Source organism: Petromyzon marinus, unplaced genomic scaffold (genome assembly GCF_048934315.1).
Source record: "Petromyzon marinus isolate PM22_M1 ecotype Great Lakes invasive population unplaced genomic scaffold, UKy_Petmar_22M1.pri1.0 PM_Scaffold_141, whole genome shotgun sequence".
In the NCBI taxonomy this organism is placed as follows: Eukaryota; Metazoa; Chordata; class Hyperoartia; order Petromyzontiformes; family Petromyzontidae; genus Petromyzon; species Petromyzon marinus.
The window spans coordinates 65,929-79,072 of record NW_027423104.1 but is presented as its reverse complement, the minus strand read 5'-3'; the positions used below and the strand labels follow the sequence as shown (position 1 = coordinate 79,072).

At 42.5% G+C, this 13,144-nt stretch overlaps 1 protein-coding gene across 6 annotated transcripts in view; it reads left to right on the top strand.

The window, feature by feature from the left end:
* Positions 1 to 12,721, top strand: part of LOC142922707 (ribonuclease inhibitor-like) — a 28,259-nt gene extending 15,538 nt beyond the window's left edge. Inside the window, exons 4-10 of one of the 6 annotated variants that reach the window (XR_012940249.1) lie at positions 1,933 to 1,995; positions 2,216 to 3,894; positions 7,147 to 7,233; positions 8,847 to 8,982; positions 9,733 to 9,819; positions 11,367 to 11,450; positions 12,054 to 12,721. Coding sequence is in view for 4 of the 6 variants with exons in the window: in XM_076063529.1 (XP_075919644.1) it covers positions 3,455 to 3,894; positions 7,147 to 7,233; positions 8,899 to 8,982; positions 9,733 to 9,819; positions 11,367 to 11,450; positions 12,054 to 12,135 (864 nt within the window). In the remaining 2 variants the exon portion in view is untranslated. Of the gene's footprint in view, positions 1 to 1,932; positions 1,996 to 2,048; positions 3,895 to 7,146; positions 7,234 to 8,846; positions 8,983 to 9,732; positions 9,820 to 11,366; positions 11,451 to 12,031 lie in introns of those variants that run through there. The other 5 variants (XM_076063531.1, XM_076063529.1, XM_076063530.1 and 2 more) reach the window with 5 other exon arrangements.
* Positions 12,722 to 13,144: the final 423 nt, after the last annotated feature.

Genomic DNA, 13,144 nt, shown 5'->3' with positions numbered 1-13,144 from the left:
AGGAATTGCTTTGAACTGAGATTGTCATTTAATATTAGCAAACTGCACCACCCTTGCATGACAACATTCCTCTCAGAAGGAGGACATTAATATTCCATTCCATAGCAGGGAAACTACAATTTATCAGCAATTGGGAGGAAAGGATAGATGGATAATGAAAATGTGTGTAAATATCAAAAACTTACATCCACACTGGACCCCAACATTCATTAATTCGTCATATCCCACACCTCCCTTTCCTTGGAAAAAACGTTAACATGGTGATTTTCTACCTCCTCTTCAGACACAGACATGGTATTTAAGCTGTAATAATGTAATGACCTATGAAGCTCTCTTTCAAGTGTCAAGCCCAAGATGTTTAGCAATGGCAGCAAACCCATCTGCTGCCATGGTCTCCATGACTTGGTACAATCTGGATTCCACCAAGGCCATGTCATTGAAACTGTTCCCCTATGCAGGGCAAATGACCATTTCTGTTAAACTATGGATGCTGCTTCTAGTTCTTGACCTTTGGGCTGCTTTTGACACCACTCCATCCTCTTGAATCTTCATGGCGATGCAAGTGTTGTCTGACAAACTTATTTCCTGGTTCTGCTTCAACCCCTGGAATTGATTAATATTTTTCCATGCAAGCACTGTCTTCTGTTCAGAAGCCCTAATTCTGTGGTGTTCCACATGGCACAGTCCTGTGCCATCTTTTCTTCTCAGTACAATCTCCTCGTTTTGAGAAAAAATATGTTTTTATTATCGACTATCACTGCTATTTCTAATGACACCCAGCCTTATATTGCCATTGACTCATATAACGGAACCTACTTTCCTCTTACACCCTGACTTGAATTGGTTTAAACTTCCTCCAAATAAAATGTCAATATTTAAGCCCTCATCGTTTGTAAAAAGTCCACTCTAACTCATGACTCCAAGTATTTTATTATGGAGAGATTACGGAGAGATTAAAATAACACCATCAAAGTTATGAGCCATCGAGTTAGATGTTAACTTGAAAAGCTGTGATGAAAGATGTCGAGCAAATCTGTCATTAGGGAAATCTCCACTCTCCCCAATCTAGGGGATGCCACAGTGCTTGCTGATGATGCAGTAGCCAGGTTAGTTGAAGTTCAAGTGAACCTACGATGCATCACGTGGGATGCTACGAGTTCTGTGATTTATGTGGCTGTTATTGTGGAGGTGCAAGCACAATGGCGGAGCCAGGATTTTCAGGTAGGGGGGTAACTCCTCCAGCAATAATCTTTTTTCTAGGAGTTGTTATTACGTAAGGACTTGTCCCTTGCTTTTTATTCGACGCGTGTGCGGCGATGGCGCAGCCAACGATCGAGGGTCGAATTCGAACCGTGTGTGATCGGCATCGCGCTCGCTGAAGGTGTCCCTTCAGGGAAGTCGTGCACTGTATACACAACTGCGTACACTTATGTGAATCACTTATAACTGCTTTGCCGTTACTTATTGCCAATTATGGACTCAGACTATTGTCCAATCATCTCATAGAGTCTCTGGCACATAGTAATATGCTACACAGTGGCGATCGCAAAATGCCGATTTATCGATCGAAATTAAGGATTTCGATCGGATCAGGGGAGGCACGTGCCACCCCCCCCCCTCCCCACAACTGGCTCCGCCAGTTAGCAAACACTGCATCTTCTCTACCTGCAGAGGACCGTGCCTGGTGTACTGCACTCCTCCACCACAGTGTAGCCCCCGTGCTACGTGATATAGGCCAGCTTGAGATGGGAGAGGAAACACAGCCCCAATACTAGTAAAATATAAAAAGTTAAATTCAACATCCTAAACAACAAAAATCAATAATTGTAGGACAAGGCAGGATTGAAATTTACACCCAAATTGATGGAATTCGTTTTTGATAATGCTGATGTACATCGTAATGCTAAATGTGGTGGTACTCTCTTTTCACAGGCAAAACAAACAAGACAAGTGTTTGGAACATTTTTGTCATGATAAAAAATATATTTTACAAAGGTACAGTGTTTATAAAAAATGCATTTGTAGAATACGCTTCGTGAAAACTTCCACGCAATAATTCGTGATGTACATGATGTTGCTGCATTATCCATAGTGAACGAATTCGCTACGCTTTTTTTAATTACATAGTTTATTTAATTATATTTTTCTGCTATAGGAATGTTTTTTAGTATAAATGAAACTAATTTGTTTGCTAAATAATATCTGTTTAATTTAGATAACCCTGGTGAGGATTTCAGAGAATTCTTGCTGAAGCTGACATCATTAACACGAACCTACGACGCACGACCTGGAGAACCTGCAGTGTTTTTGCTGGAGAGGATGGTGAAGCCAATTCTGGTTCCCTACTACCGCCATCAAGAAACCAAGGAGCACGAGTTACTAGCGAGAGGCAAACAGCACAAGGAGCCGATGGAGAGAGCACATAGAGAAGGGATGACTTACAAGAAGCTCTTTGATCCCATCAGTTCCATTGGAAAAAAAAAACACACCCTCGACTGGTTATTGTGGTGGGGACTCCAGGCAGCGGTAAAACCATGTTGAGCAAATTCATTGTGCACAGCCTTCTGTCAGGTGAGAGAGTGTTTGCACAACGCTTTGAGCACATTGTGCTCATCACGTTCAGGGAGATAAATGATGTTGGAGAGGTGTCACTCGCAGAGCTGTTTTCTGTGATCCACTCATGTTTGGGAAACAAAGCGGATGAGGTTTTCACAAACCAAGAGAGAACCCTTTTTGTTATGGATGGGTTGGACGAGTTTGGAAAGCGCCTTCACTATGCCAATACTTGCACTGATCCACGTAAGACGGCAACAGTAGAAGCCATCATTGCTGCCCTAGTGAATGGAAATCTCTTGCCCAAGGCCTCGGTCTTGATAACGACCAGACCCATTGCCATGGAGCAGCTGAGTGAAGTGAATGTTGATCGAGCTGTTGAAATCACTGGGTTTTCCAATGACGATAAACTATCATTCTTAAACAAATTTTACCAAGACAGGAGTCTAGCAGAAAGGGCACTCAAGCTCCTGCAGGAAAATGAAACGGTGAATACATTGTCCCAGAACCCTTCATTCTGCCATATAGCAGCCATTACACTGAAGGAACATTTACAAAAGTCTGATCATTCTGAGATTATCCTCAAATCAATGACTGACCTCTTCACGCAATACGTGTGTGGGCTCATAAAACACCATGGACGTGGCAGCCGCGGAACCAAGGAAGTCTCTTGCCAATATGGCTCTGAAGGGGGTTCAGCAAAACATCCAGATGTTCAGCCAAAAAGATCTAGAAGAGTGTTTTGTTAGTTCTTCTGAACTAGGAAGTACATTCATCAACAAAGTGTTCACATGTGAGGGCATTCAACAAGGGAGTTGTTATTCATTTTCACACTTGACAATGCAGAAATTTTTTGCAGCGATAGCCGTGCATCTGTCACATTCAACACGGCCAGTGAGTGATGTCATCAAGGCTATTAAAGACAGCAAAGATGGGAGGTTTGATGTGTTTCAGAGTTTTTTTTTGTGGACTAGCATCAAGCACTCCATGGAAGTTTTTTGAGGGTATCTTGGATCCTCCATCTGCTGATTCTCAAAAGGAAATAATCGAGTGGCTCAATCACAGCATGGAGACTCAGAATGTTGACAGACACAGGCTCATCACTCTCCTGCACTGCTTGCACGAGCTGCATGACCGCAAGTCCCTGAGTGATGCCACTCGGTCCATGACTGAGATAGACCTGTCATTCACAAGGCTGTCCCTGCCAGACTGCTCTGCCATCTCCTGGATCCTGTTGCAGCGAGAAGAACCTGTGGAGACACTCAATCTGTCGGGCTGGGACATCGGCACCGAGGAAATGAAGAGACTTCAGCCTGGACTGCACAGATGTAAAAAGCTACTGTAAGACTTGCACACCTCGCCTTCTCTACTTCACAAATTGTGTGTGCATGTGTGTGTGTGTGATATCAACTTAGTTTCAATTGAGTACCAGGTGCGGTGTGTAAAGCATCGCTACTCGGGAGACAAAAGCAGCCGGGGCGTGATACTGGCCACCCACTCCATCATATGCCATGCCGGCCTTCATAGGTGCTCCCTAACAGCACTTTCCCCAGCAGTCTGTTAAAGCTATACAGCAGATCTTTGTCTATAAGAATCCTCACTTAGTAACTGTGCACACAGTACAATGTAACTCCATTCTCACGTAAACACTCGGTCTTGCGTAGCCCAAGCATGAACACAAATTTTGACAAATTCTTCCCCTTGCCACTGCCATCATTGTCCTCACTCACTTCACTCCTCTCCCCGCACGCCACGCTCACCCCTCCCCTGATACCTACCATTAACCCCCCAATCTGCTCCTGCCTTCACTTTTTCCATAACTCATCCCCCACCCTTGCCCATACCTTCACTCTTCAGCTGCATACCCACTCCCACTCATCCACTGAGGGATAAGGTTCGGTGAGTGAGTGCGTGCCTGCTTGAGTTGGTGGGTGACTTGGTGGGTGGATCGATGAGTGAATATGTGGAGTTAAGTGAGGATGTGAGCGAGTTGGTGGGTCAGTGGTGTGTGAGTGGGTTGGTGAATGAGTGAATTAGTGTGTGAGTGGGTTGGTGAATGAGTGAATTAGTGTGAGTGGGTGAGTAAATGTACAGTGAGTAGGTGGGTCCACAGTGAATGCTGCACTCACTGTACATTAAAGTACAAAAGGAAAAAAAGTTATGCATATGCATGGATGCTGTAAAGTTTTCCATCATCTTAAGCAACATTTAATTCGCGATAATGATAGCCCTCACACTATGTGCAGGAAGTGAGGTGACCGTAGGCCACACTGAGAAAATGTAGCCCTGATAGCGACTCTGCGGTGGAGAGTGAGGGTAACGGTTTGATCCACGTGTCCGATTCAAGCCCCTAGTTCACAGTGGATCATGGTCAGTGATTGTGCTCACCACTACAGAGACAGCTGATTGGTAATGGGTGTTAATCTTAGTTGTAACGTATTAAAGAGACAAAGATCCCCCAAGTAGCCCATATAAACTGGTGGGGAAAGTGAAGCCAGTGACAGGGAACAAGCACACACTATTACACTGCACTTTAGAGCACAAAGACAATCTCCCCGTGGAGCCTGCACACACTTTTGAGGCAAGTGCTGATCGCACTTCCCTGACCAGCACCGTCCTTGGCTGTCTTTTTCTCCCCATTGCTGATGTTTACACAACATACCAGGTACTCATTTAAGGCTGAGTCACCCTAGATTTTCTTTTATCACTCACCACTGATGCTGTTTACAGATATTAAACCCAGGTCACTTAGTTCGTAATGTAATGTGCCAACAACTTTCCCACCATTCCCCTAAACACAATCAAAGACACTCGTATATACACACAGACATGTACACACACAAACGTACACAGTGCATGCAGCCTTTGGTCACTCCACTGCTGGATAAGGCACTCCCACACCATGCAGGTCTTGGGGGTTATTTGACCATACATCACCAATCTTGTCAGTGTGGGTTGGTGTAGAGCATAGAGATGAATGTTGTTCCATTGCCATAACGCAGCTCCGCAGGCTACAACACCTGTTGTAATGCATGTTAGTCATGGGTAGAAGCACCATCCAGGCTCGTGCCTATTTAGATTTTCAGATTTATTAGATCTTACATGTACACTAATGTACACACTCATATATGAATATACACACACTCACTCACATGTACATATACACTAATATGCATATACACGAATACGTGCACGTTACTACACACTCACACACACTTTTACACACCCCTGTTTGAGTCTGCAGTTTTAATGCGACAGTATTTTTTACATTAAAATGAATGCAAGCAATCTTCATATAATAAGGATTCACATTCATGAAGCGCAATTCGTCCAGTGATCTGAGTGCACCATGGACAAATTAGTTAATATACGCATGTATGTGCAGGCAGTCCCAGATTTACGGAAATCCGAATTTACAGAAATGCTCCCATGAATCGTGTAATAAAATTCAACGTGTGGAAATGGTAGCGTTAATTACATAAGTACAACTAGTGCAGCGCGTTGAGGTTGCGGTCGTCTCCTGCGGAGCGAGGCTTAAGCCCCGCCTAAACCAAAACGCCTTCACCGAGCCCGAGCTTCACAGAATTAAGGTATTTTTTTTATATCATTACGTAATTATTTTCCTTTTGTAGCATTACGTAATTGCTTGTTTTCTATGCTGAGAACTATATATTCCCATGTTTCTATTGCTGGTTTTAATTTCAAGTTTATTTCATGAGTTATTTACTTTAGTTCCTGTGTGTGTGTATGTAGGTGTGTAGACGAGGAGCGGTAGTGTCGTGATTAGCGCGACGCTGGGCTATGAACCCGGCATCCCGGGTTCGATTCCCGCTCACGGCCAACACCGGTGCCAATTATCTGAACCGGACCTAGGCCTCCCTCTAGGTCGACTCGGCCTCAAATGAGTACCTGGTGCGGTGTGTAAACATCATCACTGGGGAGACAAAGGCGGTCGGGCGTGGTGCTAGCCACCCACCCCCTCGTGTGCCGTTCTGGCCTTCATACAGTAGGTGCTCGCTAACAGCACTTGCCCCTACAGTCTGTTAAGGCTACACGGGGGATCTTTGTTTTTTTTTGTAGAGGAGGTCTTGCAAAACAAGACCCTTGTAAACACAAACACGTTTCAGATTATAAAGGTACAGTGCAGTATAAATGAATGGATGGTTGTGAGTAAAATATTTCTCTTCTTCTTTGGTTCTTTCGGTAAAGTCACGTAGAATGAGAATAAAATAATGAATTGATAAAATAAAATAACACAATAAAAATAACACAATAAAAAATATTGTGTTATTTTATTTTATCAATTTATTATTTTATTCTCATTCTACGTGACTTTACCGAAAGAACCAAAGAAGATGAATCATTGCAGTCACGAAAGCTTTAAATCGAAAAGTAAAATATTTGTGAATGCCACAAATATCATATGCTTCTGTGTTATACATGAAACAATGAGCAGCTTTGCTCATGAACGTGTGTGCTCTGGTCACGTGCACCGCCATTGTGAGTGTCCCTCACTCACCGCGTGTTTGACTCCGCGGTTCCCGTGGGCTCAGTGAGTCAGCGCTGTCCCTTCTCCCGTCCACCCGGGTTTAGGCTGAGTGAGAACGAGATCAGAGACAGCGGCCTCCGACTTTTAGCGGACGGGATGTTGGGGAGAGAAGGGAGTTTGGAGACGTTAGTGTGAGTAATGTCCTGATGCACACACACTAATATAAGCACACCTAAACAAATATACACACACATACAGACACAAAACACAAAGATACTCAGTATAACATAATAATGTTGTATTTTAACGTCTATTATAACTTTGTTTTTATGCACTCGTCAAATAAGTTATTAGCCACACTTATTACAGCACTTTTAACCACTATTAACAATACAATTACAATTATCACATTACCTACTCTAACCAATGATATTGTTTCAAATTATATTATGGTAATACAGTAGATCGTCGATTATCCGGTAGTCGGAATTTCAAAAACACCAGATAACCGCATAATTATTTAAAATGGATTATTTTTGCATATTCTTAAATAAGATTATATTTTTAGGTGCTCTGTATATTTAGTGTTATTAAATAGTTTGCGAAAAAAAAATCGCTTAACTAAATATACAAAGACAAAATTAATATTCTGCTGTAAAAAGTTACTATTTACTGTACCGCACTCACCACTCCAATATCGGAGACTCTGCATGGGGTGATGTGCGTACTAAGATATTGTTCAACAACCTGTGTTTGACAACAACTTGTGTTTGACAACTTGTGTTTGAGAACAACTTGTGTTTGACAACAACAACTTGTGTTTGACAACAACAACTTGTGTTTGACAATCGTCAGACTGATTCAGATCGGTGCTCTGGCGAATGCCGAATTGCACGCAATTTTCGGCGGATCGCGCTGTATATTTTCTGTTTCTGTGACTAGTTATTAGTCATGAAAAATGTATATAAGTGCAATATTTTCATTGTTTAAGTTGTATGTAGTGTATAATGTACTGTATATATTATTTGACGTGGAAATGGGAGGATCTTCTGAGGAAATTAGGAATGAGAGGATATGGGAAGTGTTGTAGTGGAAATGCCGATATGCAGGCCATGTGCTAAGTTACCTTGTGCTCAGACCGTTGCCACTGGGGGTGTCCTTTCAATTACATTGTGATGAGATGATCAATTAAACGTTTTTAGATGTAACCGCTTATAGGATGATGCAATATCGAAAGTAAATCATGAGTATTTGATCTATATATACATACACAGAGATTCTACAGAGAGCCTTTAGCAGACTTTTCGGTCATAACCTGTTCGGGAACACCTAATTAAGGCCAGAACGGCACATGAGGGGTTGGGAGGCCAGCACCACACTCAGCCAACTGATGTTTACTTACTACACCAGGTAGTAATTTAAGGCTGAGTCGACCTAGGTGAGGTCCACGGCCGTTTTAGATATTCATCAATGAAGTTAGCCATGAGCGGCAATCGAACCAGGTTTGTGGCTCACTGTGCTAACCACTGCACCACTACTTCCCATGTGCATACAACACAAATATGCATGCACTATGATACACAAGTACCAACATGCGTAGATATGGACTAATGCAAATATACACATAGTAGACATTCACACACATCACGTTAAACCCAAAAACCTAAACAGCAGTTGCTATTTGCAAGCTCCTATTAAACTTGACATGAGGTGAATTTGTGCACAGCCTCCACAAACACGACCCTCAACCACTGTCCCATCAACCACCACCACCACCCCTCACCATCCCCCACTCTGTACCCAGACCTTCCACCCATCCCCTCTGCCCCGACTAGCCACCTCTTCTCTTCCTGCAGTCTGTATCAGTGTTCACTGACGGACAAGTCGGGTTCCTCTCTCAGTGTCATCCTCAAGGCCAACACAGGATTGAAGATTCTCGAGTAAGCTTTGCTGTTCGTTTCTCACATGTGCTCTGTTCACAAACTGTGCCGATTATTGGTGCAACGCGTCGTGAAGTAAACATTTAAATGTGAACACATTTTATCTTGCTGTCCTGCTTAATCAAGTCCACTTGCAAAATGTTTTACTGTAATCTTAACACATTTGTTTAATTTAACACATAGGCTAAAGCAATATTCATACTTTTTTATTTAAAGCTTTCGTGACTGCAGTAATTCATATTCTTAGTTCTTTCAGTAAAGTCACGTTGAAGGGAAACATAATAATAAAATAATAAAATATATTTATTGTTTTATATATTGTATTATTTTATTGTTTCCCTTCAACGTGACTTTACCGAAAGAACTAAGCATATAATATTCATACTGTTAGCAGATACATTAATTAATTGTAAACATCTCCCTGTGTTCCTCGATGAAAATGTACTTGTGTGATCCTCTGCTGTAACTTTGTGTTTCTATAAACACAAACACTTTTCATATTAAAAGGTACAGTGCAGTATAATTGAATGGATGATCGTGAGTAAACTGATGTTTGTGAATGCCACCTATTATATATAAAATGTTTAACGCAGAAGCATGAAACAATGAGCATCTTTGCTCATGAACGTGTGTGCTCTGGTCACGTGCACCGCCATTGTGAGTGTCCCTCACTCACCGCGTGTTTGACTCCGCGGTTACCATGGGCTCATTAAGTCAGCGCTGCCCCTTCTCCCGTCCACCCGGGTTTAGGCTGAGTGGCAACAAGATCAGAGACAGCGGTCTCCGACTTTTGGCGGACGGGATGTTGGGGAGAGAAGGGAGTTTGGAGACGTTAGAGTGAGTAGTGTCCTGATGCACCCACACTTATATATAAGTACACCTAAACAAATATATACACACATATAGACACAAAACACAAAGATACTCAGTACAGCATAATAATGTTTTATTTTAACGTCTATTATAACTTGCTGTTTTTATGCACTCGTCAATTAAGTTATTAACCACACTTATTATAGCACTTTTAACCACTATTAAATAACAATACAATTACAATTGTCACATTACCTACTCTAACCAATGATATTGTTTCAAATTATGTTAATATTATGTTAATACAATATTATGTTAAGACAGGAGATCATCGATTATCTGGCAGCCGGTTTTTAAAAAAACACCAGATAATCACATTAAAAATGGATTTTTGCATATTCTTGAATAAGATTATATTTTTAGGTGTTCTGTATATATTTAGTGTCATTAAATAGTTTGCGATGTAAAAATCGCTTCAATAAATATACAAAGACAAAATGAATATCCTGCTGTAAAAAGTGACTATTTACTGTACCGCACTCACCACTCCAATATCGAAGACTCTGCATGGGGTGATGTGCATACTACACTCTTGTTAAACAACTTGTGTTTGACAACAACTTGTGTTTGACAATAACTTTTGTTTGTCAATCGTTGGACTGATTCAGCCTTCATACCGGTGCTCTGGTGAATGCCGAATTGCACTCAATTTTCGCCAGATCGCACTTTATATTTTCTGTTTCTATGATTGTAGTTGTTAGTCATGAAACATTTATATATGTGCATTATTTTAATTATTTAAGTTGTTGTATGTAGTGTTTAATGTACGGTATATATTATTTGACACGGAAATAAAGCATAGCTACTTGTTTTGTCACGCACATGGTGCCGATCGCCGGACTGGTACAGCCTTTGGAGCGGTTTTACCGGTTTCACCGGATGTTGGAAGCCAGATCGGCATGCTCTGGATATAATCAATGATCATCTGTATTTAACGGCATAGATTACAATTAAGAATTTTATATAATGAATCGCTGCAATCTTGACATAATTGCCCACCCACACGTTTACATTAATAACACCACAACCTAACTCTTATTAAAGCCATAAATCACCAATGGGTCTTATATGCCAGCCCTATACATTTGAACATTATTTTAACCTTACCCAATATACAGTTTAAACCAGCCTTTGCCTCGTGATGCGTAGCGTGGACATCTGTGAAAAAGAGCTTTTCAGCTTTTCGGATTCTCCATTCTTAATTAATATTCAGATTTAGATTTTGGCTCCTCTGCCTATATCTAGTGGCCTTTCATGGACAAACGCGATTTTTAATACAACATATTGCAGACGTCGCCAAATGCGGTGGGTTACATTCCTGTAAAATGCCATTTTGGACAAAGCCGCATTAAACAAATAATAGACAAATAGGGTTGCGTTCCTGGGTCCGAAATGATTACTCCCTCTGTTTAGCTGATTCTATGAGATTTCCACCCTCTCCATATCTTGTGTGTGTGTACACTTTTTATTTTCCAGTTTCACCTCACTCAGTGCCTCTTCTCTCCCTGTAGTCTGCAGTACTGCTCACTGACGGACAAATCGATCCCAGCTCTTCATGACATCATAATCACCAACAAAGCATTGAGGGAGCTCAGGTAAGTTAAGCTGCTCGTGTCTCATACGCGCTCTGACTGCTACAGACAAAACAACTTATATTCGTCAGTAACACTGTGGCGTTAGCAGAATAAAACATGGAAAAGGCAACGTTTTGTGCAAAGGACCTTGACAGCACGTTTGTGTGCTATCAACATGAGCCATTGCCAGAAGTGGGATTAGTAGTGGAGTGTACTCCAGTGCATTTAATATTCATTATCAGACCAAGGAGCATGACCAAACGACTGGGAATGTGCCTGATCTTAAATCTGCAAGATAAGCATGTTAAAGGCTGTATAGTGCTTAGATGGGTGACCACCGCACATAACCACAGGCGTTATAGGCAGCAGAGCTAAGTTGTGGGCAACAGACTGCAGTGTGCAGCACAATCCACCGTTGGACAGTACTACGATCCTAGATCTGCAGTCCTTGCCATCACAGACCTGCAATGACCTGCATGGTGAAGTATTGTAAAGCAGCGCTCATGGCATGGGGAGACCTTCATCCAGAATGGTTGTTGTGGGGGCTGCATGGGTCTCGAACTGTGAGGAGCTGCCTGAGACTCCGTGTGAACCCATGTTAGCGTGAACCTCTCTCTGTTGCAGGGTGGATGTCAATGACTTCAGTGAGGAGGGGAAGAAGGAGCTGAGGAGCAAATGGATTCACAGAGGAGGCCTGCATTTGTAGATTTAAGCGGAGAAGCGACGCTGGCCCTGCAACAGACGAAGCTGCCCCACGTGCAACTCGCACAGCAGCCCGGCGCATTTCACCTCAACAGCTCCGATTACCGGCACTGACTCTGAGCCTGACTGAGACGACAATGAGCGGGGAGCTTTCTCTCTCTGTGAACCCCACACGAAGCCAAGGGTGAACGCGGCTCCGATATTCTGATGAGCGTGGTGATTCCGATGATGTGTAACTGTATTTATGAATGTTGTGTAGGGAATCGATGTTGGGGCTCGTGGGGGAGGGGTGGCAGGGGGAATGCGGAGGGTTGCGAGGCAGGGGGTTATTTTCAATGGTCTGGCAGCTCACCTGTTATGTCACGTAGCTACAAACATTTTCATAAATGTTGCATTTGTCACAATGCCATACACACCATACAAATCGTACACCTAATATGTTTTGCTCATAACTTGCCCATTGCTTTCATCTTCATTCTTGTGTCAACTCACGTTAAATATCTTCTTTGTTATTGTGTGAACTCACGTTCAAATACACCATTTTTTTTTAAATATCACCTTCCTATTATTACATTACTTATTTTCACTTACAGCGTTTGTGACTGCAGGATTTCATATTATTTGCCGCCCGGGTAAAACTGCATGGCCGGGAGTCGGAGCCATTCCCTCTACACCTTCGGGTGCGACAGGCATGTCCTCTGGCTCCCACATTAATTTACATTTATTTTTACCACGTACTTCCTGAAGCCTTCTATCTGCTACAGCTACAATGGGAGGCTGAGGAATGCCCAGGTGTGGTCAAGGGATGGCTCCCTATTGCCGATGATCTGGTAATTGCTGCTTACTCAGAGGAGGAGTTGAAGGCGCTGCTGCTGAACCTTCAGCTTTCCGCTAAGAGGTGGGGCCTTACCATCAGCCCCACCAAAACTAAGCACCTGCCTGGGTATTTTGTACCATCGGACACTCCCAATTGGTGATAGGGCAGTTGTGGAGAGAGTGGAGAGTTTCCCATA